At 47.5% G+C, this 22,431-nt stretch overlaps 1 protein-coding gene across 1 annotated transcript in view; it reads left to right on the forward strand.

Moving 5' to 3' along the window:
• Positions 1 to 22,431, forward strand: part of CD81 (CD81 molecule) — a 180,286-nt gene that overhangs the window by 73,553 nt on the left and 84,302 nt on the right. Inside the window, exons 3-4 of the mRNA XM_069223186.1 lie at positions 14,354 to 14,451; positions 18,384 to 18,458. Of these exons, the coding sequence (XP_069079287.1) occupies positions 14,354 to 14,451; positions 18,384 to 18,458 (173 nt within the window). The remainder of the gene's footprint in view (positions 1 to 14,353; positions 14,452 to 18,383; positions 18,459 to 22,431) is intronic.

Genomic DNA, 22,431 nt, shown 5'->3' on the forward strand with positions numbered 1-22,431 from the left:
TACAGTGGCGTAGAATAGATTGTTTCAGAGTAGAGTGCAGTTGCATAGAGTGGAGAGGTGTAGGGTAGAGTGCAGTGGCATAGAATGCAGTGGCACAGAGTGCAGTGGCATAAAGTAGATTATTTTAGAGTAGAGTGAGGTGGCTTAGAGTGGAGAAGTGCAGGTTAGAGTGGAGTTGCATAAAGTGGCATAGAGTGTGATGGCATAGAGTAAAGTAGTGTAGAGTGCCGTGGCATAGAGTGCAGAGTAGATTAGAATGATGTACAGTGTATTGATGTAGAGTGCAGGGGCATAGAGTTGAGTGTTACAGAGTAAAGTGCATTAGCATAGAGTGTATTAGCTTAGAGTGCAGTGGCGTACAGTGCAGCGTTGCAGAGTGGCAGAGAGTGGATTTGTGCGGATTAGATTGGTGTTGCCTAGACTGGAGTGGTATGGCGCGCAGACGAGCAGAGCGCAGTTGTGTAGAGAGGCGTAAAGTGCTGTGGCTTAGAGTAGAGTAGTACAGAGTAGAGTAGAGAGACATAGGGCCATATTTATACTTTTCGACGCACAACTGCGCCAACGCAGTTGTGCATCAAAAAAGTTAACGCCGGCTAACGCCATTCTGAAGCGCCATGCGGGCGCCGTATTTATTCGATGACGTTAGCCGGCGGAGCTGCCTGGTGTGCGTGGAAAAAAAATTACTTACACCAGGCAGCGCCGGCGTAGGGGAAAATGGAGCTTGGCCGTCAAAAAATGGGGCAAGTCAGGCTGAGGCGCAATTTTCGCCTCAACCCAATTTGTGCCATTTTTTTAGACTCCCAACTCCCATTGAAATGACTCCTGTCTTAGCAAAGACAGGAGTCATGCCCCCTAGCCCAATGGCCATGCCCAAGGGACTTATCCTACTCTTTTATTATCTTTGATTGGTAGTCCGGTCTCCCATTTCTGAGATAAATGTAGAGTCCCAAACATACACTCTAGTGCAGTGAGACTACATACAATTTATGGGTATATCACATCCTGTCATTAGGTGTGAGACTGTCACCCACACCATCTGCCCTGCCTCTTTAAAAACAATTAGGTTGAAAGTCCATGGGTGGTTGGGGTAAGCCAGATGTTTTCGTTCAATTTGCTTAAACTAGCATAAGGTTAATTACCTTAATGTTTCCCAAACTGTTTGCCAGGGGTTTTGAAATGTTCAGAAACATAATCAAAATTTTGCTGTTACTTTCTCTTCAGGAAAGATCGGGTAGATTTGGGTAGGGGTGATGGCCTTGCCGTGAAGGGCATTAATTTACTACTGAACAAGGACGTAATGTGACACCTGAATGTAGCACACCAGGAGGCAATCACAAAAGGTCCACAGTGAATAAATAGTGCTATGTTAAAAAAGAGTACATAAATGCACTGACAACATAGTGAGGCATGGCCTCTCTTGCGTGTGTCTGTAAAACTGACGTTTGTTCTTGAATTTTTGTCCTGAATTTTTGACCCTTTGTCCTGAATTTTTTACAGTCCTGTCCAGAATTTGCCTCAATGCCAGGTGGTCACCCTAAGTTGACATTATCGGTAAACTAGCCCTTAGACTTGTGGTAATAGCCCAGCGAGCCTTGTGTTGGCAAGCAGGAGAGCCTTAAGGAAAAGGGGAGGGTTGGGTATCCCAGACAGGCGCGGCACTCGCAGCCCAGGCTCTGATGGAGTCCGGCTGGCATGTTCAACCGCATTGGTTAGTCTGTTGAACCTGCAATCTGTATGGCGGAGTCCAAAAACGGACCAAATGCCAGAAGAGGTTGTATCAACGGATCGCATTACGAATTACGAATTATAAATTAAAACTTAATGTTACGAATGCATTATTAAACAAAGTGTGTTTAAATACGAGTCCTGTCAGCGAGCAGGATGTTTTTGCTATAATAAAACCAGGTCCTTTGAACTCCAGAAAATGTCTAACTCCATGATACCTGTTAATGGGGTTGAACGCTGAGTGGCCCTAGTACTAAGGCTAGGTTAAGGTAGATCGGATAAGATGCAGGGGGCGCCAGCATGGTGACACTGTAAACCTCTGTACAAGTCACTCCAACAAGTGGAGGCTCCCACCTCGCCAGCTCCCAAGGACCTCAATGTGGCAAGTTTGTGCATGCTCTTGGGGTCACCAGTTCTCACACAGGAGTGAAACGAGTGTAATGCTGGAGGGACCGAACATCAGCAGGACATAATCTGTCAGTACAGCACTGTGAAGCAGTCAGCAGATTTTTGTGACAGGATGCACAAACCCGAGCTGAAAACAGGTGTGGTAGGAGACCTTTATAAGCATCAAAGAATGCTGAAAAGTTTCCGTAATGTGAATTCTGTTTGATGCAGCCTGATTCTTTTGGGATTAAATGTGAGTAATAGATTTTAATTTTATAAGGCTCACCTAGTAGACAACACTGATGTTTACAAGACGTATTGTTAGGTTCCCGTGGGTTTAGAAACCTGCCCATTGCACACTATTGGTTGGCTAGTCACTCTAATTTCCTTTCTCATTTTTCCTTTCTGTGTGTGGGCTTTCCTTCCTCTTCTTGTATTTTCCCTCCCTGGAACATGAACACATAACTGTGTCCTTACACTGCCTGCTTTTTTCAGGCCGTATTTTTTTTAATTTTTTTTTTGTTTAACCCTTTCACCTCTAGCAGTTTTATGGCTATCTAGGGTAGTTTGCGCTTACTCCCCCATATTGTTTGGTCCACATAAAGTAGCCACACTGAATTCATATCCTTTTTTAAGTATCCTGGGGATTCTAAAAGTGGCTTCCCCTGGAGGGGACTGAGAAATCGGCCAAAATAGAGCTACAATGTGTGTGTTTTTTTTTTTTTTTTTTTGTGTGTGTGGAAAATGGTGGGAAGTGCTCTAGAAGAAAGCAATATACCATTGCATCTGCTGGACACCTCTGGTTACGGGGATATCTAGGGCTTGTAGGTTCACGAAGAACCCTAGGTACACAGAGCCAAAAACTGAGCTGTACCTTGCAATTGTTTTTTATTGTGTACCAGGTATACAGTAATTAATTTTGTAAAATATAACCGACACCTTGGGAAACCCAGCAAACCTATGCATTTTTGAGAGCTAGACACCTAGGGGAATCCGGGATGGGGTGACTTGTGTGGCTCTCACCAGGTTCTGTTACCCAGAATACATTGTAAACCTCGATTTGACTAAAAAAAAAAAAACACATTTCTGTGATGGGAAGTTTGGGAATCGGAGGGGAGCCTCAAATGCCCGCTAATTACCATGTCCTGGCTGCCCCTGCGGACTGCCTAGGCGACCCTGCCACCGGTTGCTCCCTGTGGAAGAGGGGGGGGGGATTCAAAAGGTGACCACTATTGACCACTGCCCCTGACTGGTCTGATCCGGCCCACAACTGTCTCCAGTGTCTGCAACCTGACAGCGTGGCCCTTTGCCCAGATAGGGCTGAAGGGAAGGTATCCTGGAAGGAGAGCGTGCAGGAAGGGGGTGTATCATGAAAAGTTACTCGAAGAGGCTGTTTACTCTTGCAGGAGGTGCTTTCTTAATTGGGACTCAGTTGGTCCCTTACTCTCCTTGGTGCTCGTACCACTGCATCTGTTACGCTGTTGATTGCTACGCGCTGGAATGGAAGTATGCGTCCACGGACACGCGTTTACGTGGGCTGCTACAGTCTGCTTGCCCTAAACGCAGTACTTGGGCAGGATATTGTTACAAGAAAGGCTGGGGAATTTCTCAGCTCAGCTGGTTGCAGGGCGTCAATCTCCCCATCCCCCGCCAAGGCAGGACTGTCGAGTCGACCATCTATGGTGGAAAAGTTTCCTAACTTCAGGGAGTGCAGACCGCACCCCTGCAGCCGGCTACTCCAATTCACAGGGAGCTCAAATAACCTTGTACTTAGAATTAAAATAATTGCACTAGGAACGCGAGTGGTGAATTCCAAAAATAGTTGTCCTGTGCATTGAACTGATTTTTTTTTTTTTTTTTTTTTTTATTAAATGTTGTCCTGTGAGCATGGTAGATAAGCATAGGTCAGCTGCTCTGAAACATTTATAAAGTGGTTTAGCGCAAATTCGTCTGCAGTCTCGAGGTATGGTCAATGTGTTGTAGTCCACTGGGCTGCTGCACTCTGCTTGGCCTGAACTCGGCGTCTGAGAGGAAGTTACTGGAAAGGAAAGGGATGTGGAATCTCCTGGCTCGGCAGACTGCAGGGAGGGTCCAGCATGGACTGCCCCTTCCCAGCCAAGGCGGGCACGTCAGGCGCGCCTGGTGGACTTCTTTGACGGATGCTGATGGAACATTGGTGAACATGTGCATCTCTACAACGTTGGCACGTGACTGGTCTCGCGGCAATTCTACCTGCTTCAAGGCTGAAGGCCGGGGCCATCTGAAGGAAGGCGTGCAGTACCTGAAACCCAGCGGGTCCCACTTGCAAGGCCCTCCCGGGGGCCTGTCTGGAGAGCGGGCACACCACTGACTCGCACCAATTGATGCGGAGCCCAGAATAGCATCTTAGGATCTCCAGCACTGTATGAGTGAAGCAGTCTGTTAAGTAGAGCAGGGCGTCGTACGCGTAAAGCGACACGGTGTTTGTCCACCCCCTGTCCCCAAGTATCAGAGTTTGTGTATTCTAATGCCCTTCACGTCAGGCACGGCAATGACTCCATGTATTATGTTGCCTGTCTTAGCTCACATCTGTCATTTAGACATCTGTTGGAAGATGGTCCCTTCCGAGTACAGATAAAAAAAAAAAACTAAGAATTTCGCTCTTTGGTGTGTATATCTAAAAAAAATTAGCAGAAAAAAAGTTAAAATTACGCACATTGCTAATCCCTGAATGTGAAGCCAGCTGCTTTCAATTCCCAATTAATATGGCTTTATTCGTGTTCGGCTATTTTCCAGAATCAGCACTGCTTATATCAGTCTGTTCTCACGCTTCCTGTTTTAATTACAATTGGTCTCAATATTGTCGCTTGCTTTTGTTTAAATAAATGAGAAAATCCGCAAATCTATTAATCTGAAACATTATCGGTCCACCCCAGCACATTCTGCTGGAGACGGACAATGCTGCTATGCTGTGTTGTAAAACCGCAAAAGATCAAAATATTTATGTGGGCATCACCTCGCTATGTAGACAGTTCATGTATCATAATGTGGGCTGAGAAAGTGGCTGATCAATCTTAAGGTTTTAGGAAATGTCCACTGCAACAGGTTGGGAACTCGCAGAAATAACGAACACTGGTCCGAGTGGCGGTAGGCAAAACGATAGGCCACATATTTAAATGCACGTTGGGGTCCTTGATGCATAAATTGAGGTGCTACCATAATGCATCACATCAGTTTGCTTGGTTGACCAAAAAAATATTAAGCTTTACTTTCGACTGCAAGCTTCCTTTACAATATTAGATCAGGAAAAACACATCTGCTTTCTATATGGCTCATTTTCTTAAGGAATGTAATCTCCTTATCACACAGAAAAATGTTAAAAACGCGGAGTAGTTGAGGGTCCTGTCTAATTCGGAGAAAATGGCCACCTGAAAATCTTCAACAACGCTGGAATAGTCACATCTGATCACAGGAGCAAAGAAACTGAGCCTAACACTTAAATTGATTTAAGCAACACTGGCTCCTCCTGAAGCTAGCATTGCGTTGGAAATACGCTGCCTAGTTTTTAAACCCATCAGTTTAGAACAGCCAGCATATCTGAAATATCGGCTAATCCACCTCGCTCTGGATATCCCCAAAATCGAGGAAATCAGCATTTCAAAACAAGCCGCCTTCTCAAGTGCTGCCCCATCCAACCTGGCAGAGTGAAACCAAGGCAGTTGGACGGATTCCTGGTCTGCCTCTCCTTACTGAAGGTGCAACAACCACCACTTTGTAGATTGTTAGGTGCGTGAAGCCTCGTGCTATGGTGTGTTAGAGCGTGCCAGTGAAGGCATGACCTGTTTGGGAATAGGAAGCGTTCCTAAGGGTTACTTAGGGCAGGTGCACATCCACTTGTATATCAGGATCTTTTAGACGCCAACAGTTGATCTTGAAAGAACCGATGTTTCCATATGATGGTCTTGCTTATGACAGACCAAAGAAATGACCCTGGATGAAAGTCAACTGTGCTTAAAAGAAAATACATATTTTTTTAGCTACGTCTTGAGAGGAATGCCGTTGGCAAAGAAAATGATGTAGGGGCCCAAACCTGAGGAACCCAGAACCATATCGGGGGAGAAAGTTTCCATGTGTCCTAGATATAGAAGTCTCCCTAAAGCACTATGGGCAATAGCTGGGGTTCAGAATGGATTTATGTTGGCTACATGCAGGTAGCCAGTGTCCTTATCGGAGGATGAAAGAAATGTCCCTCTGGATTGCAGATGGGAAAGTGGCTTCCTAGGGTATTGGCATTAGGAAGACCAGAGCTGGGCTGCTGTATGTGGGTATGGCTGAGTTTGTTCATTGACAGTGTGATATGCAACATAGTGTAAGCTTTTGAACGAAGAAAAACTGCAAAGTGCAAGCTTGATTTAAAGCTTGCAGTGCTGAAATGCGACTGAGGTCTAACTAGTATTCTGAGCCGTGCTGAGTGAGCATCCCTGAAGGACCCTTACCGGATGTTTTTCCCAGGCTGAACTTCGGCCTTCCTTTTCAATACGGGACATCCTTGAAGATAATAGAACAGAGCGAAGATAGTGTCAACCTAGAGCCCTTGTATCCGAAGCTGGCTGAGTTGTTTAAATGAATCAGCAAAAACCTTAACGCCACGGAATAGAGGCAGATTTCCTTTACGATAGGGATGTGGACAACCCTTGTCCCGTGAGAAGGAAAATGGATCCTAAGTAAATCTGGAAAAAAGCTTTATTTAAAAAAATAAAAAAAAGGGGGGGGCGTAGGGTTAAGGTCGTACTTGGTTGGTTGGAGGTTGTGTCTCAGTATATATCCTTTACTCTCCAACAACTGGCAAAGTAACTGCAGAGCACATATTCATGTTAATGTCTTCAATACCCAGGCTGCACAAGCAGCTGCAATGGTATGTGTAACATGTTCTCTGGTGCTGTAGATTGGCTTGTAGTTATACTCCCTTTTTTTTTTTTTTTCTTCCCAGCCCTAGATATCTAAGACTGGGAAGATTAAGAGACATAGATTTGTTATGTTACTGTTAAGTTGTATGTTACTTTTATGTCTTGAGGAAGATTCAAGGGTGCCACAAGATCCTGTCAGAAAGCGAAGGTACACATACATGTTATCCCCCTGGGGTTGGCTTTGGGTACCTAACTTTAGTCCTGTATCTTTCCATCGACTGTTACTACCTACAAGCCTACAGTTCATTCCAGTCATGTTTCTCCCCCATCGCACAACAACGTTCTGTTAGATCATCATTCTCTGCCATAGTTCTGGACACAAGCACAGACCTACCGAAAATGGAGACCCACGTAATAATACTGCATGCCACCCCATCTCGCAAACCTGAAAAGCAAACAAGCCATCCCCTTGCACATACATAACTGGGACAGTTATGCACAGTCCTTAAATCTCTAAGAATCTTAAATCACAAGTTCATCTAGCTGACAGCCTGTTGCACTCTCCAACACCCACACTGACACAAATACAACAAATATCAGTCAAGATAAATCCACAAGTGATGGACAAAACCCTTGCTAACCCACAGAGTTAGAGGGCTCCTCAGACCTCCCACCAACCAACTAGGTAGACTAACTAGGAGACTAACTAACCTAAGGTTGATCGACCTCTGACCTGCTTTAGGTCTAGAGCTCGCCCCCCACGTCCGCAGCACCACCCAGCTGTCTCGTGCCCCTGACCCCCGCTGCTGCTAGCGTGTTCGAGGCCCGGGAAGCCTCTCTTGACCCGTGTGCCGCTTTTTCGCCATCTGTAAGTGCTTTTTTCCTAATTTTCAGCGCCTTGCCTCCTTGCGCTTCTGCCCCCGTTGTGCCCCTCTGATTGCTGTACCCCGATTGTATTTTGTGCCATTAGTGTATTTCTGTGACTGTTTTCATATTGTGCCCGACTTTTTTGTGCCTTGTTTTCTTGCTTTTTCGCCCCTCGGGCGCTCCTCCTTGCAGTTCTCTCCCTGCCGCTACCTCCCTGCGGCCCCGCCCCCCTCGCGCCCCCATTCGCCGCTCCCTCCCGCCTCCCAGCTGCTCCTCCCTCCCCCCTCCCTTCTTAATGGCTGGCGTTGCGCGTCCGCGCCGGAGGTGCGCCAGAGGCAAGCCCGTCTGCGCCTGGACCGCGCCCAGCGCCACCCCCCCTGATCCTCGCGCCCCAGACCTTCGCTACTCGGCCAGCGAACTCTTCGCCCTCAAACCTGGCCCCTCCACAGAGTGCTTCCAGGCCAGCCCGAAGCACACCAAAGGACCTTTTTCCTGCCGTACCTGCAACTTCTCCTGCAACAGAACAACGAAGCCAGCAACAACCAACACCAACCACCTGCACTGCATCCTCCTCAACACACGCTCCGCACGAAAACACGCCATAGAGCTCTGGGACCTGCTAGACACCACCGCCCCAGACGTAGCCTTCCTAACCGAAACCTGGTGGAACGACTCCTCGGCCCCTGACATCGCCATCGCCATCCCTGACGGATACAAGATCACCAGAAGAGATCGCACCAACGGAATCGGTGGAGGAATAGCCATTGCCCACAAATCTACCCTCAAGATCCACACCCACACAGACGACACCTTCAAATCAGCCGAACACCTCCACTTCCAGATTCACACGGACCCCAACACTACCCTCAGAGGAACCCTCATATACCGGCCTCCAGGACCAAGAGCCCCCTTCAGCGACACCGTCTCCGACCTCGCAAGCACCCACGCCCTCGCCTCGCCAGACTACATCCTCCTGGGAGATCTAAACTTCCACCTGGAGAACAACAATGACGCCAACACCGCATCACTGACCTCCAACCTCGGACTCCGTCAACTGGTCAACGCTCCCACCCACATCGCCGGACACACCCTTGATCCACTCTTCACTTCAAGCAACCACATCTCATTCAGCCACACCTCCGAACTCCACTGGACCGACCATCAGTGCGTACATTTCACCTTCAAGAAAAACACCGAACACCACCGCACCCCTCTACCGCCGCTGGGGAAAAGTCACTGAAAAGCAACTAGCCAGCACCCTCGCCAAAAACCCACCACCGACCCAACCGACCCGGACTCCACCGCCATCAACATTCATCAATGGATCCTCAACTGCTCCAACATCCTAGCTCCTCTCAAGAGACCCACCGACAACCAAGACAAGAGAAAACCAGCTTGGTTCACAGACGAACTGACCACCTCCAAACACACCTGCCAGAAACTCAAGAAAAAATGGATCCTCGAGCGCACACCCGACAAACTTACCACCCTCAAGGAAGCCAACCGTAAACACCACCAACTGATCCGACTCGCCAAACGCTCCCACTTCACAGAACGCCTAAACAACAACGCTCACGACTGCAAAGAACTCTTCTGCATCGTGAAGGAACTTTCCAACCCCAACGCCAACGTCAACGACGTCCCTCCCTCCCAGGAACTCTGCGACGATCTCTCCACCTTCTACCAGAAAATCGCAGCCATCCACGACAGCTTCAACACCTCACCTCTACCGGACCCCACCCCCAACAACTCCTCCCACGCCTACCGCATCACCACCTGGACTCAAGTAGACCACGCCGAAACCCGAAAGACCATGAACTCCATTCACTCAGGATCTCCCGCTGACCCCTGCCCTCACCACGTATTCAACAAGGCCGACGCCACCATCGCCCCCGAACTCCGCAAGATCATCAATCTCTCCTTCCACACCGCTACCTTCCCGGACAGCTGGAAGCACGCAGAAATCCAACCCCTCCTCAAGAAACCTAAGGCTGACCTCAACGATCTCAAAAACTTCCGACCGATCTCCCTCCTCCCTTTCCCAGCGAAAGTCATCGAAGATCGTCAACGCACAACTCGCCCACTTCCTAGAAGACAACTCCATCCTAGACCCCTCGCAATCTGGTTTCAGACGAAACCACAGCACTGAAACTGCACTCCTCGCCGCCACAGACGACATCAGACAACAAATGGACAACGGCGAAACCTCAGCCCTGATCCTCTTAGACCTATCAGCCGCTTTCGATACAGTCTGCCACCACACCCTACTAAACCGCCTCCACGAAGCCGGCATCCAAGACAAAGCCCTCAATTGGATCTCATCCTTTCTCTCCGGCAGAACTCGGAGAGTCCGACTCTCACCCTTCCGCTCCAATGCCACCAACCTCATCTGCGGCGTCCCCCAGGGCTCCTCACTCAGCCCAACGTTGTTCAACGTCTACATGGCCCCCCTCGCACAACTTACCCGCCAACACAACCTCAGCATCATCTCCTACGCCGACGACACCCAGCTCGTCCTCTCCCTGACCAAAGATCCTCTCACCGCCAAAACCAACCTCCACGAGGGACTGAAATCCATCGCCGAGTGGATGAGCAACAGCCGCCTGAAACTAAACTCCGACAAGACGGAAGTCCTCATCCTCTGGCGCACCCCCTCTGCCTGGAACGACTCTTGGTGGCCCTCGGCCCCCCACCCACCCCAGCCACGCACGAAACCTAGGCTTCATCCTCGACTCCGACCTCACCATGTCCAAACAGGTCAACGCTGTCTCCTCGTCCTGTTTCTACACCCTCTGCATGCTCCGCAGGATCTTCAAGTGGATTCCAACAGGAACAAGAAAGACGGTGACCCAAGCCCTCGTCAGTAGCAAACTCGACTATGGCAACGCACTCTACACAGGCATCCCAACAAAAGACATCAAAAGACTCCAATGCATCCAGAACGCATCCGCCCGCCCGCCTGATCCTCGATGTACCCCGCCGGTGCCACATCTCCCCCCACCTGAAGAACCTCCACTGGCTCCCCGTGGACAAGAGGATCACCTTTAAACTCCTTACCCACGCACACAAGGCACTGCACAACACCGGACCCACCTACCTGAACTCCAGACTCAACTTCTACATTCCCTCACGACAACAACGCTCTGCCAACCTTGCCCTCGCCATCATCCCCCGAATCCAACGTAAGACCTCTGGCGGCAGATCCTTCTCCTACCTCGCCGCCAAGACCTGGAACTCTCTCCCCACCTCACTACGCCAGACCCAGGACAGACACTCCTCAAGACATGGCTCTTCGAACGATAGCAGCACCCCCCCCCCCGCGCCTCGAAACCCTAACGGGTACATAGTGCGCTTTATAAATCCTCTGATTGATTGATTGATGCAGAGTTTAAAGACCCGCAAGAGTTGTGACCTAAGAGACAAGGGCATGCCATTACATCTACACTTACATGCCATACAACATTTTATTCTCACAGGATACATAGTCATGTCCTCCCAGTCACGCAGGGCACAGCACCATCAGACTTCTTTCAACAAGCAGTTCCCCTGTGATCCCCAAGTGTGGACATTCAGAGTATGAAATGATGAGAATGTAACTACTTCACTGAAAATCTCCATGCTCGGTCTCAAAACCTGTCATCACAAGGCGCTCACACACCCTGTGATCACTGTACAACCACATAATTTCACAACTGTGTTACAAAAGTAAATATTACAAAAAACCTCTAAATTGTACAGTTTCTACTCTTGCACATCTACAACCTACATGCCATCTCCATTCGTGCAGCATGATTCTTCTGCTCAACAATAACCTGAACCTGTAATCAGGGCCACTGGAATTATGCGATTGTGTGACTGCTGCATTTTTCACATAATTACAGATTTGCTGCATTTGCCACATAATTAATCTGCTGCATAATCTACAGATTATAACAAACAAAAAATTGGTTTCTAGCTCAAATGGTTCAAAAGTTCTTAAACCCTCAACAACTGTTGCAGCGCAGGGCAAGGCCCTTTACAAAGGTTGACTAGTCCTCTTTTTGTTGCTTATTGCTATATTTGGGTGTTTTACTAATACTAATGAGGTGCAACGAATGCCCAGTCAACTGTAAACATGACAAAATGAAGTATTCCAAAATGAGTCACATTTCGCTGCATATTTTGCCTTTTCTTGCAGCATAATTTAGCCCTCTCCTGCTGCATATTTCAGTGGACCTGCCCATAGGCACAACGCAATCTGCTGGAGATAAGGTCTTCCTTGTCAATTTGCTGCACCACTTTTCCCACGCAGCATCAGTTCTCAGCACTCCAGAATCTAACACAAACATTAGAACTCGTTGTGAAATCCCAACAGTAACCTTTCTTTCAGACGACACATCGTGTGGCTATTTCTTTACCAGTCTGCCTCTCCTTGTTAGTCCCAAGCTACCTCAGACCAGGAGCGTACAATACCACATACATGAATTTCTGAAACTGTATAATAGTGCCATGTATCTACACCAATTTGACACATCCGACCATCAAATGCATAATTTAACTACGAAAGTAATCTCATTACAAGGAATGTTACATTTTGCACCTAGAAACCATGTTCAGCATAAATCTGATATGTTTTTTTTCAATCAGAAATACGTCATTTACAAACTGAACTACAATAAAGTCACAGTTCACCTAACGGGTGCACCGCGAAGAGTAGTCCACTCTTCTTAGTATTGCTAAACAATACCCTTTGGGTCAACTTTCTTCCTTACTTTGAACAGTCTGTGACTTTCTTATTAGACTACTGTAACCGTGTTATTCTTCCTACCAGCCGGCATCAAGTTTCAGGACTATTCGGTCCTTCTTTCTTCAGTAATCACAAGGCACGTGGACACGCTTGCGCAGACCCTCTTCGCTTGTGTATGCCTGCCGCTTTAAGTCCTATCTTTGTTTCCCCCCCCCCCCCCCTCCCGAAGAACTCGATGAAGACAGTTCTGATGCTGCGGATTAGACAATAGCCTTACATGCTTGGCTTCTGAGTGCCAGTAGCTAGTAGTCTCCCACAGGCTGACCGGTGATGACGCACACCATGGGCCGCGACAGTGACCTCTGATGACCTCTCATATCAAAATGCGCTACCTCACACCGTAGGCGCATGTTGGGCCCGTGGATGCTTCACTTTAATAACCGCGCGTAGCTGGCCATTTAAAATTTAGCAAAGACAAATGGCTGCTGCTTGTCCAGCACAGTCTACTAACTTGTTATAACGCCCAGTAGGTACTGAACAATCTAAAACATGTTCCCCAAAGTTGAAGATATTGAAAAACGTCCAGTGCCAACTATGCTAACCTGACAACCATCTAGGAGGCTGGCCAATTATTCTAGTATCCTGAACACACCACAGTACCTTACAATCCACTTGACCACTGACAACGGGTTTGAAGGTCGGCCCTGGAGTAACTTTCTGCTCTCAGGGCATCTGTTCACCCCCCAAAGGCCTCCTCTTCTCTCTGGGACATGTTCTTAGTTCCTTCAGAGCATTTCTGCTTTGGCACATTGGGTCTACGAACAGTTCCTGACCAATTTTGTTCAGAACACCTTTTTCACCACCTCCAATATCTGTTCGTGGGATGCGACATTGTTTTAAGATCTTCAAAGCAAATCCATTCTAACTGAAGGTGGGAGCATTACATTAGGTATTCTACTGAAATATATCCACTTATCGCTGGAGAGGAAGCAATCTGTTAATTATGATGTGAATAACACATCCTCTTCAGGCAGTACATATAATGACACTGGCAGTCACGTGCTAACTACAGTGCTTGGTCCGATGTAGTAGGCGCATAATAATTGCAGTTACCACACAATACAATAATTAAGGTGTTTGAACATTAGAACTGTATCAAGGAGGTCTGCATAAAAGCATGCACCATCGCGCAAAGCATAGGCCTAGAATAATTTAGCCTTTACCCATTAATTCTTGTTTCGATTTCATTCTGCTTTAATCTCTACATTATGTTTGTTCGATATTATTCTAAATGCTCTCCCAGAGCCACACTGAGTAAGTACCCTGTTGGATGTGTAGAAAACGAAGAGACCCGTGGCGGTCACTCGAACCTGCCTGCGGAGTGGTCTGTATGGAGTGTGCTGAATAGGTTTTTCTGTTCAGGAAGTGTTCTTTGGGCGGCTTGCGTAAAAGGTATACTTTGTAGCTTTTGCCTGGTGTAGTGTGCTGTATATGGTGCATGTGGTATAGGTAATGTGCAGTTATCTACCTGGTGCGCCAGATTACTCTTTCTGCTGTGGGCTGTTTTGCAGGTACCATGTTGTGTAGTGTTTCAGGGCATGATTTGTAGAATCCAATGTAAGGTATGCTGTTTAAGGCTCTGCATATTGTACACTATATATTGTACTATACTCGGCATGTTGTATAGTTTTTTGCTTTTGGACCTCCAGATTATGTGGAGTGCTGTTTTAAGTCTTAATGTTAATTTCCGTTTCTATTACAGGGATCTACATCCTCATTGCTGTCGGTGCTGTGATGATGTTTGTGGGTTTCTTGGGTTGTTATGGCGCCATCCAGGAGTCGCAGTGTCTGCTGGGGACGGTAAGAGATGCCTCATTCTCCCCCACTTTCAAAACGCAATAAACATGCAAAAGCCTCTCTGACCAGTAGCCAAGAATTGTACTCGGCATAACGTCAACTATACCCAGAGCCACTGGAATCATGCGGCACGGGAGGGACAAGTTATGCGGCACAGTTGAGTGAATTATGCGGCAAGAAAATGCAAAGTATGCAGCACATTTTGTGATCGTATAGTAGCAACTTTAGAACCCTTTTGTTTTTTTGTTAAAATCTGCAGATTACGTGGCAGATGATCGACTATGTGGCAAATGCTGCAAATCTGTAATGCAAAAATTGCCGCAGCCACACAATCGTGTAATTCCAGTGGCCCTGACTATACACTTAATTGGCTCTGTCACATAGTGTTGCTTGGGAAAGCCTCCGGAAGGCTAGACTTAGGGTCTCAAGCTCACAAAAAGTACTGAGAGTAATACTTGCAGGTATTCCGGGACCACTGACAATCACTCTGGGTAGCATTCCAACCCATCGTTTTGCACCCACTGTTCCACTCTAGACATAGGCCTGCCTCATGCATAACAGTACTGACCCTGCTCCTCAGAGGAACAGTCCCTTCCAATCTGCGTGGCAAGACATCCCCCAGAAGGGAACATAAGCGACCGTGTGCCTTGTCACAGGATCCAAGCTACACCTCCCTGATGAGGGCTAACCATGCTGGAACCGATCGGGGGCTGTCTGGTCTTGCACACATTTCAGCTGATTTCTTTCCTTGATGTGCTTTTTGTGCCTCTGTTGTAATGCAACCTAGTCCGTTTCTGCATTTGTACTTGGCATTTCTATGTCTTGAAAGATCCCTTTACGAAATAACTATTCTATAGCTACTTGATGCATCGTCCAAATAGCACGGACTAAAAGCTTAAAAGAATTATTTTAAATCGACTTGGTGTGTCGAGTCTAACTTCGAAAGTACTGGGATGAAGGCACATGCTCTGCTCGCACTACACGTGCTTCTAAGACCAGAAGTAGCCTTATTGCGAGTGTCCTAAAGATTGCTTTATTTTCATAGACTTGGAGCTGCAAATACACACCCAGTGTTAATATTTAAACCAGTTGTTTATTTGTCAAACCGAAATAAAGAGATGCAAATAAATTAATAAACTGTCTGCAAGGAAGGTAAACGGTGTATCTAGTTAGCTTAAGGAGGGTTGAAAGCATTTGTGCCAAAAGCCATCACGATACTCACTGGCTGAAGGGATCACGGTCTGTGTTTAGGTCTCTGCCCCCCCCTCCCCCACTCGCTGACATATTAGGATTTCACAATGTGGCTTTTACCCGCCTGTATCCCATACCTTAAATGCCAGAACCAAGCAGCAGTGTGTCGTTTTTGAAAGAAAGCGCGCTGTGCTGTGATTGGCTACTGTAAGTGCTGGAGCACGGCCCAGGAATCATTAGTGTTTAAGGTACACGTGTTTGCAGTACACCACTGTTGATCAGCCTCTGTCTCGGTGTTGCACGTGCATTCTGGCCACAGGAGAACTGAGCATCAAACTACTACTAAACGTGCTGTGGGGATGTCCAAGGGGATGCGGTGAGAAAATAAGTAGAATATTATCTTAATGACGCAGAATCCCTCCGAGTGCCCTTGCATGTGTTTGTGGCGCTGGGTACGGTAGCTAATCTCTTCTCTCCGAACACGGTTGCAGAGTTTCACACCGTGTATTAAGACTCCCCTTGGTGGCTCTCAGGAACATGCCCGTTATGACTTCATTTACATCTTGGATACCTTTTGTTGTCTTGTTTTGTTTTAGCAGTCGTTTCCGCTGGTTAGGTACGCCGCGTAGGGTGACCAGGCGTCCCGGATTTGTCGGGACAGTCCGGGTTTTCACTAGATTTCCCGGCAGATTTCAGGAGATTTAGCTCATGTCCCAGTTTTCATAGATGGTTGCCTGAAAATGGTTGGAGGTGATTTTTTAATTTTTTTTTTTTGTTTTGTTTTCCAAACTAGAACTAGTTAGAAGGTGTTATCAGAAAGCAATTTCATTAACAGCCATTATACTGGCTTTAAAAAAAATAGCATTTTGTTTGTTTTTGTGTGCCTTTTATGTAATTCTACTCTGAGATCTGTCATTCTTTGTGCATTCTTTGGTTGAAGTAAAATTGTAGTCCTATTTTTGTGGAATGTCCCGGTTTTTGGCTTTAGAATTCTGGTCACTCTAACCTAGCACTTATTTCAAATGCTCTGCCTGTGGTTTCACCCAGGTGCCGGTCTATTTGCTGTTTATGATACGCGCTTCCACTGTGAATGCAGCCAAACTGCAGTGTCTTCACAAGGCCGGGCTATCGTGCCCTGCTCCCATCTCGCGCACAGCAGGGCCATCTGTATGCAGAGTGCGGCAGCAGTGTCGCAACGCAGACAGACGACCGGGAAATGCCCATAAATCTGCCAGTGAGCAGCCGGCACGTCCCAGCGCTGCGCTGGTCTGCATCGCCCACGCCAGAAGTCTGCCAAGTACAGATGGGTCACCCGGGAGCTTGGCAGCAACACTCCAGAGCCTTGCTACTGTGAAGTCCAGAACAGCACGTCTTGGACTGGGTGACTTGCTGCCCCACCGCAGCCGCCGGACGTGCACGCCTGATGCCGCATTACAAGAGGCTGTCCTGGGCCGACTGCACGGGTTACCCTCATGGGAATGTGGGCATGCTAGACACCGGGGCGTGCTGGGGACCTTGGCATACACGGGTTGGTGTAGGTCCTGTAGATGACGTCATCCTGGGTCAACATGTTGGTGTTTCTTTGTACAGCCAGCACGGCTGTGTTAATATGTGCTTTGAGAACCATTGGAATGCTGTGGCCTTTCATCTGTACCCCAGTAGCGCGCTACCCGTGAAAGGAAAAGGCCACAGTGCATAACACCCAAACTAAGCATGCAGTCATGCAACATGCCCTTAACAGAATTGGCAGCACTGGTCGAAATTGTCTGTATTAAGACTGAACACGGACACACAGTTCTTGTTTCAAGAATATATAAGCAGCAACCTCTTTATTCTCCATCAAGGATATAGACCCCTCTGCTCCCCAACGTCTAGCACCATTGGGTGTGATGCCATCTGTCTGCTGTAAGCCTTGGAGGGCGTTGGCTGGCTTCTGAGCGTGGGTGGAGGTCCTCCAAGTGAACATGTGTTGAGGACATTGTGTGCATTTGGGTAGCGCCTGGAGGGCTGCGACATGGGAAGGAGGTCCATGGGATTGTGACAGTCTCTTGAGGTTCCGTGGCATACCTCAAGCCAGTGTAGTCTCCAAAGAGGGTAAAGTGAAGTGAAGTGTAGAGTGCCGTGAACCCCCTGGAGTGAATGAAGGTGAACACATTTTCTCTGAACAAACAAGGAAGTTTGCAGGGAAGGTGACCCTGTTGAAGTCCATGGGAAGGAGTTGGCATGTACTCCACGGCAGGTCATTCAGCCCTAATTTAAGTGATTTGAGAGGAATGTGGGGAGCAGAGCCAGTTTCTTTCTCCTCTGAGTAAAGGTGAGGAACTCCAAACCTTGGTGGCCCTCCTGGGTCTGTTGTCACAGGAAAACCCTAATCTGCCTGTTGGCAAGGGCCCAATCCTGGAGGCTCTCCTGGGTCCAAACAAGCCCTCCAGCCACCCTTGGGCATGTCGGGTGCTTCTAGGAAAGGTGACACATTCTTGGAGGTGCTCCCTTTTGGAAACGTAAATATTGCAGGTGCTCTCTTGGGTTCTCTGCATAGGTCGCTTCAGAGCTGTGGGCATCGACATCCCCCTATAGTTGTGAGGATGAGTTTGCGGCCCACAGGGTGTGGGCGCCAAACACCCTCTTTGACCTGTGTATACATGACATTGATGGGACTGCATGTATGGAGGGACCTGTGTCTGGTGTGCTCGGGCCATTGAAATTAACACATACGTCTTTTTCACCATTTTGTCTCCCTTCAGTTCTTTGCCTGTTTGGTGATCCTCTTCGCTTGTGAAGTTGCTGCCGGAATTTGGGGTTTCGTGAACAAAGACCAGGTATCCAATTTTATCGTCTTTTTAAAAATGTTTTAATCATGAATGCATTTATTCCACGTGTGCGTTACCCCTGCTTTATTTCTTGTAGCCCATCCTAACGTTCGCTCTTGTAATGGTAATAAGCAACTACATCCTGGAGTAGGACTTGAGAGCATCACTCCATTAAGGCTTTCAGCAAAGGGATAAAATGAGCTGGCCTGAGTCAGTACAGAATTCACCCTCTGCACAGCACGTTGAGCACCTTCCCGTAGCCCCACTAAAAGGAAAAGCATATGGTTTAGTCTCTGCTTCAAAAGGTAAGGAACACGGTACGGAGATGTGTAGCACAAGCAGTCCATCCATCAACTGGAGCCAGTCTCCTAGCTCGAGCTTCAGTAGATTCTCAAGCATTGTATCTGGGTGACAAGCACATGTACCACACACTTTAGTTTTCTCTGAGATGCTCCATTGCTCAGCACCTCCTCTGGCTTAACACAAGGGCCTTCTGTCATCTACAATGTTTACCTCGCCTCCTCACACGCCATTGAGGAATTAGAACATTGTTCGGCCTGAAAGAGTGAAGAATTAGAGACACGACGTGCCTATCAAAAGTGACCTGGTGTGTGGTTATATAAAGAGGTACAAACTGGAGGGAGGGGTGAAAATCACAGGCACAGACGTTCAGGCCACAGTTGAGGTACACAGGTCAAAAAACAATCTGCTTTAGGCAGCAAGGGTAGGAAGAATTAGGACCACACTAGCCAGGAAGCAATATATATATATTTTTAAAGCATGTGCATCTCAATATTTCTAGAGGGTTTATTTATTTATTAGGAGTTAACAACCCAGATCTGCAGGCCCTAATAATGGTGCATAATCGGAATATTGTTTATTTTGTTGAAGCATAACACACGGTGCCACAAATGAAATGTAGCGTTAGGAGCATATGGTTTTAAGGATAAACTGGTTAACGGCGGTGCTGTAGCCTTCTTAATTTTGTCTACTAGCACAATACGTAGATGTTGTGAGCTGCAGTGACATTTTCAGAATAGGTCACAGTAGTCAAGCAAGTGACTAGTCGTGCCACCATACTGCAAAGGACTGCTGCAAGTGCATAAACTCCGACATCAACTTGCTAGCAGGATTGCTACACAACTAACCATGCTAGAACAAGGCACAAATGCAGCGCCGAACAGAGGATTGTGTCGTGAGTTGTTGTGGTGGTATGCAGATGAGGACTTATATGTAGTACTTAAGAAGCCTGCATATAAATATCTCAAGAATTGGGTACAAGTGCATCATCCAGTTAGTACTATCCCCTGTAAGTGGTGGCTGTCCTAGAGGCCACTTACTGTCGAGTTTCAAGCTGCACCTTGGCAGGCCCTGCAATGGTCACAGCATTCAAAGAAGGGGAAGTAGCAAACATGGTGATGGTGATGGTGATGGTGGTGATGATGATGATGATGATGATGATGACGATGGTGGTGGTTACAAGTCATAAACCAAAGATCATATGTATTGCATATGCATAAAAGAGAAGGTGATGGCACACACACAATTTCAGGGTGCCAACATTCAATTTGGGTTGTTGGCTCTATACTCCTCTGCATTGGTGTACGCACAATTCACCCTCCTAGTGGTTTTGCTGAGGTCACCTGAGGCAATGAGGAAGAAAGTAGCAGTACAGAAACAGGAGGGGCCCTGCTGGATAAGTATGAGTGGGTATGCAATGCAAGAGTGGCACAAATGGGGAAGGGCCTATGAGGATGTAGCTAGTACAACAGCTAGGCCTGTTAAGTGCTTTTCTTCTGCAGTTCAACCCAAAAGCAACTGAAGGCACAGCCCCGTTGGCTGTGCCCCTATCTCTTTGGCAGACTCCTCAGTCAGATGTTTTTCATTGTCGCAAGTCTAAGCTGCCCTCATTTTCTTCTGCCATCCCCCATTTGCAAGATTTCCTCGCTTGGCAGGTGAGACATACACACGCACCCAGACCTTTCAGCCAAAGTTGTAGCTTTGGGTGTATGACATGTGGCTGTAGATACCCATGCTCTGCATACTCCTGCCATCTAGTGTTGGGCTCTGACATTTGCAGCTTGTTATCTTCAAAGCAGTCTTTCGAGTCATGAGATATAGTGATTTCTCTCCTAGTTGGCAATGCACAGGGTAATTGGCTCAATTTAATAGATTGTTTTTTTCTCTGCCATTGGTTTCCAATGAACTTCAACACAGCTCCTGGGCTCAACACCTTTTGATGTTTGTGGGTTCTGGAGCTTGACCTCTCCAATCCCACATTTGAGAATAACTTTGGTTGTTCTTTCTTCTTCTTCCTTGATGCACTTAAATGACTGTAGGAAGCTGGTCATGTGTGTGGTGGGTACCTAAGGTACTTACACCAGGCCCAGATATCCCTTCTTAGTGAAGTGTAGACAGTGTATAGAAGCCAGGCTTTCTGGAGGTAGCTGTGGATGAGAAGCCAGGGCTTATCTAGGAGACCTGCAAAGCTCATGCAAAACCACTGTAGGCACACAGCACTTGCACACATGAAAAAAAACTCAGTTGTACAAAAATAAAGGTGCTTTTATTTTTGGTCACACAATACCACAAAGTACTAGAGGCAACCCTCCAATAGGAGCTAAGTAATACACTAATTATACATGCTAGTAAACAGGTTAGAAAAGGTTAGAAAACAGCAGACACGTAAATAACCAATTGTGACCCTAGGGTGAGCCCAAATCATATACTAAAAAAATTGAATGGAAACACAGGACCCCTACCTAGGTAAGTAGAACGTGTAGAGGGGAGCTGGGAGTACTAGCACACCACAGAGGTAACAGTACCCCCCCAGCGACAAGTAAAGCAGAAGTAAATCACCTAAAAGGAAGGGAAAGCAGACACCCAGACAAGACTGCAAGAAACCAGCGGTGTCTTCCTGGAGAGGAAGACTTGTGGAGAGAGGGAACCAAGTCCATAAGTGTCGGTGGAGGCCAGGAGGAGTAGGCGCTACTACCTACCCAGCTGTACTTGCAGGAGTTATTCGATGGTAATGAACAGGTGTAAGGAAATGGCTCCTTGGCATGGTTACCCCCTGACTTTTTGACTTTGCTGATGCCAAGTTATGATTTGAAAGTGTGCTGAGGCCTGCTAACCAGGCCCCAGCACCAGTGTTCTTTCCCTAACCTGTACCTTTGTTTCCACAATTGGCACACCCTGGCATACAGGTAAGTCCCTTGTAACTGGTACCAAGGGCCCTGATGCCAGGGAAGGTCTGTAAGGGCTGCAGCATGTCTTATGCCACCCTGGAGACCCCTCCCTCAGTACAGACACACTGCTTGCCAGCTTGTGTGTGCTGGTGGGGAGAAAATGACTAAGTCGACATGGCACTCCCCTCAGAGTGCCATGCCAACCTCACACTGCCTATGGCATAGATAAGTCACCCCTCTAGCAGGCCTTACAGCCCTAAGGCAGGGTGCACTATACCATAGGTGAGGGCAGAAGTGCATGAGCACTATGCCCCTACAGTGTCTAAGCAAAACCTTAGATATTGTAAGTGCAGGGTAGCCATAAGAGTATATGGTCTGGGAGTCTGTCAAACACGAACTCCACAGCACCATAATGGCTACACTGAAAACTGGGAAGTTGGGTATCAAACTTCTCAGCACAATAAATACACACTGATGCCAGTGTACATTTTATTGTAAAATACACCCCAGAGGGCATCTTAGAGATACCCCCTGAAACCATACCCGACTACCAGTGTGGGCTGACTAGTTTTAGCAGCCTGCCACACACCAGACATGTTGCTGGCCACATGGGGAGAGTGCCTTTGTCACTCTGTGGCTAGTAACAAAGCCTGTACTGGGTGGAGGGGCTTCTCACCTCCCCCTGCAGGAACTGTAACACCTGGCGGTGAGCCTCAAAGGCTCACCCCTTTTGTTACAGCACCCCAGGGCACTCCAGCTAGTGGAGTTGCCCGCCCCCTCCGGCCACGGCCCCA

Source organism: Pleurodeles waltl, chromosome 3_1 (genome assembly GCF_031143425.1).
Source record: "Pleurodeles waltl isolate 20211129_DDA chromosome 3_1, aPleWal1.hap1.20221129, whole genome shotgun sequence".
Taxonomy (NCBI): domain Eukaryota; kingdom Metazoa; phylum Chordata; class Amphibia; order Caudata; family Salamandridae; genus Pleurodeles; species Pleurodeles waltl.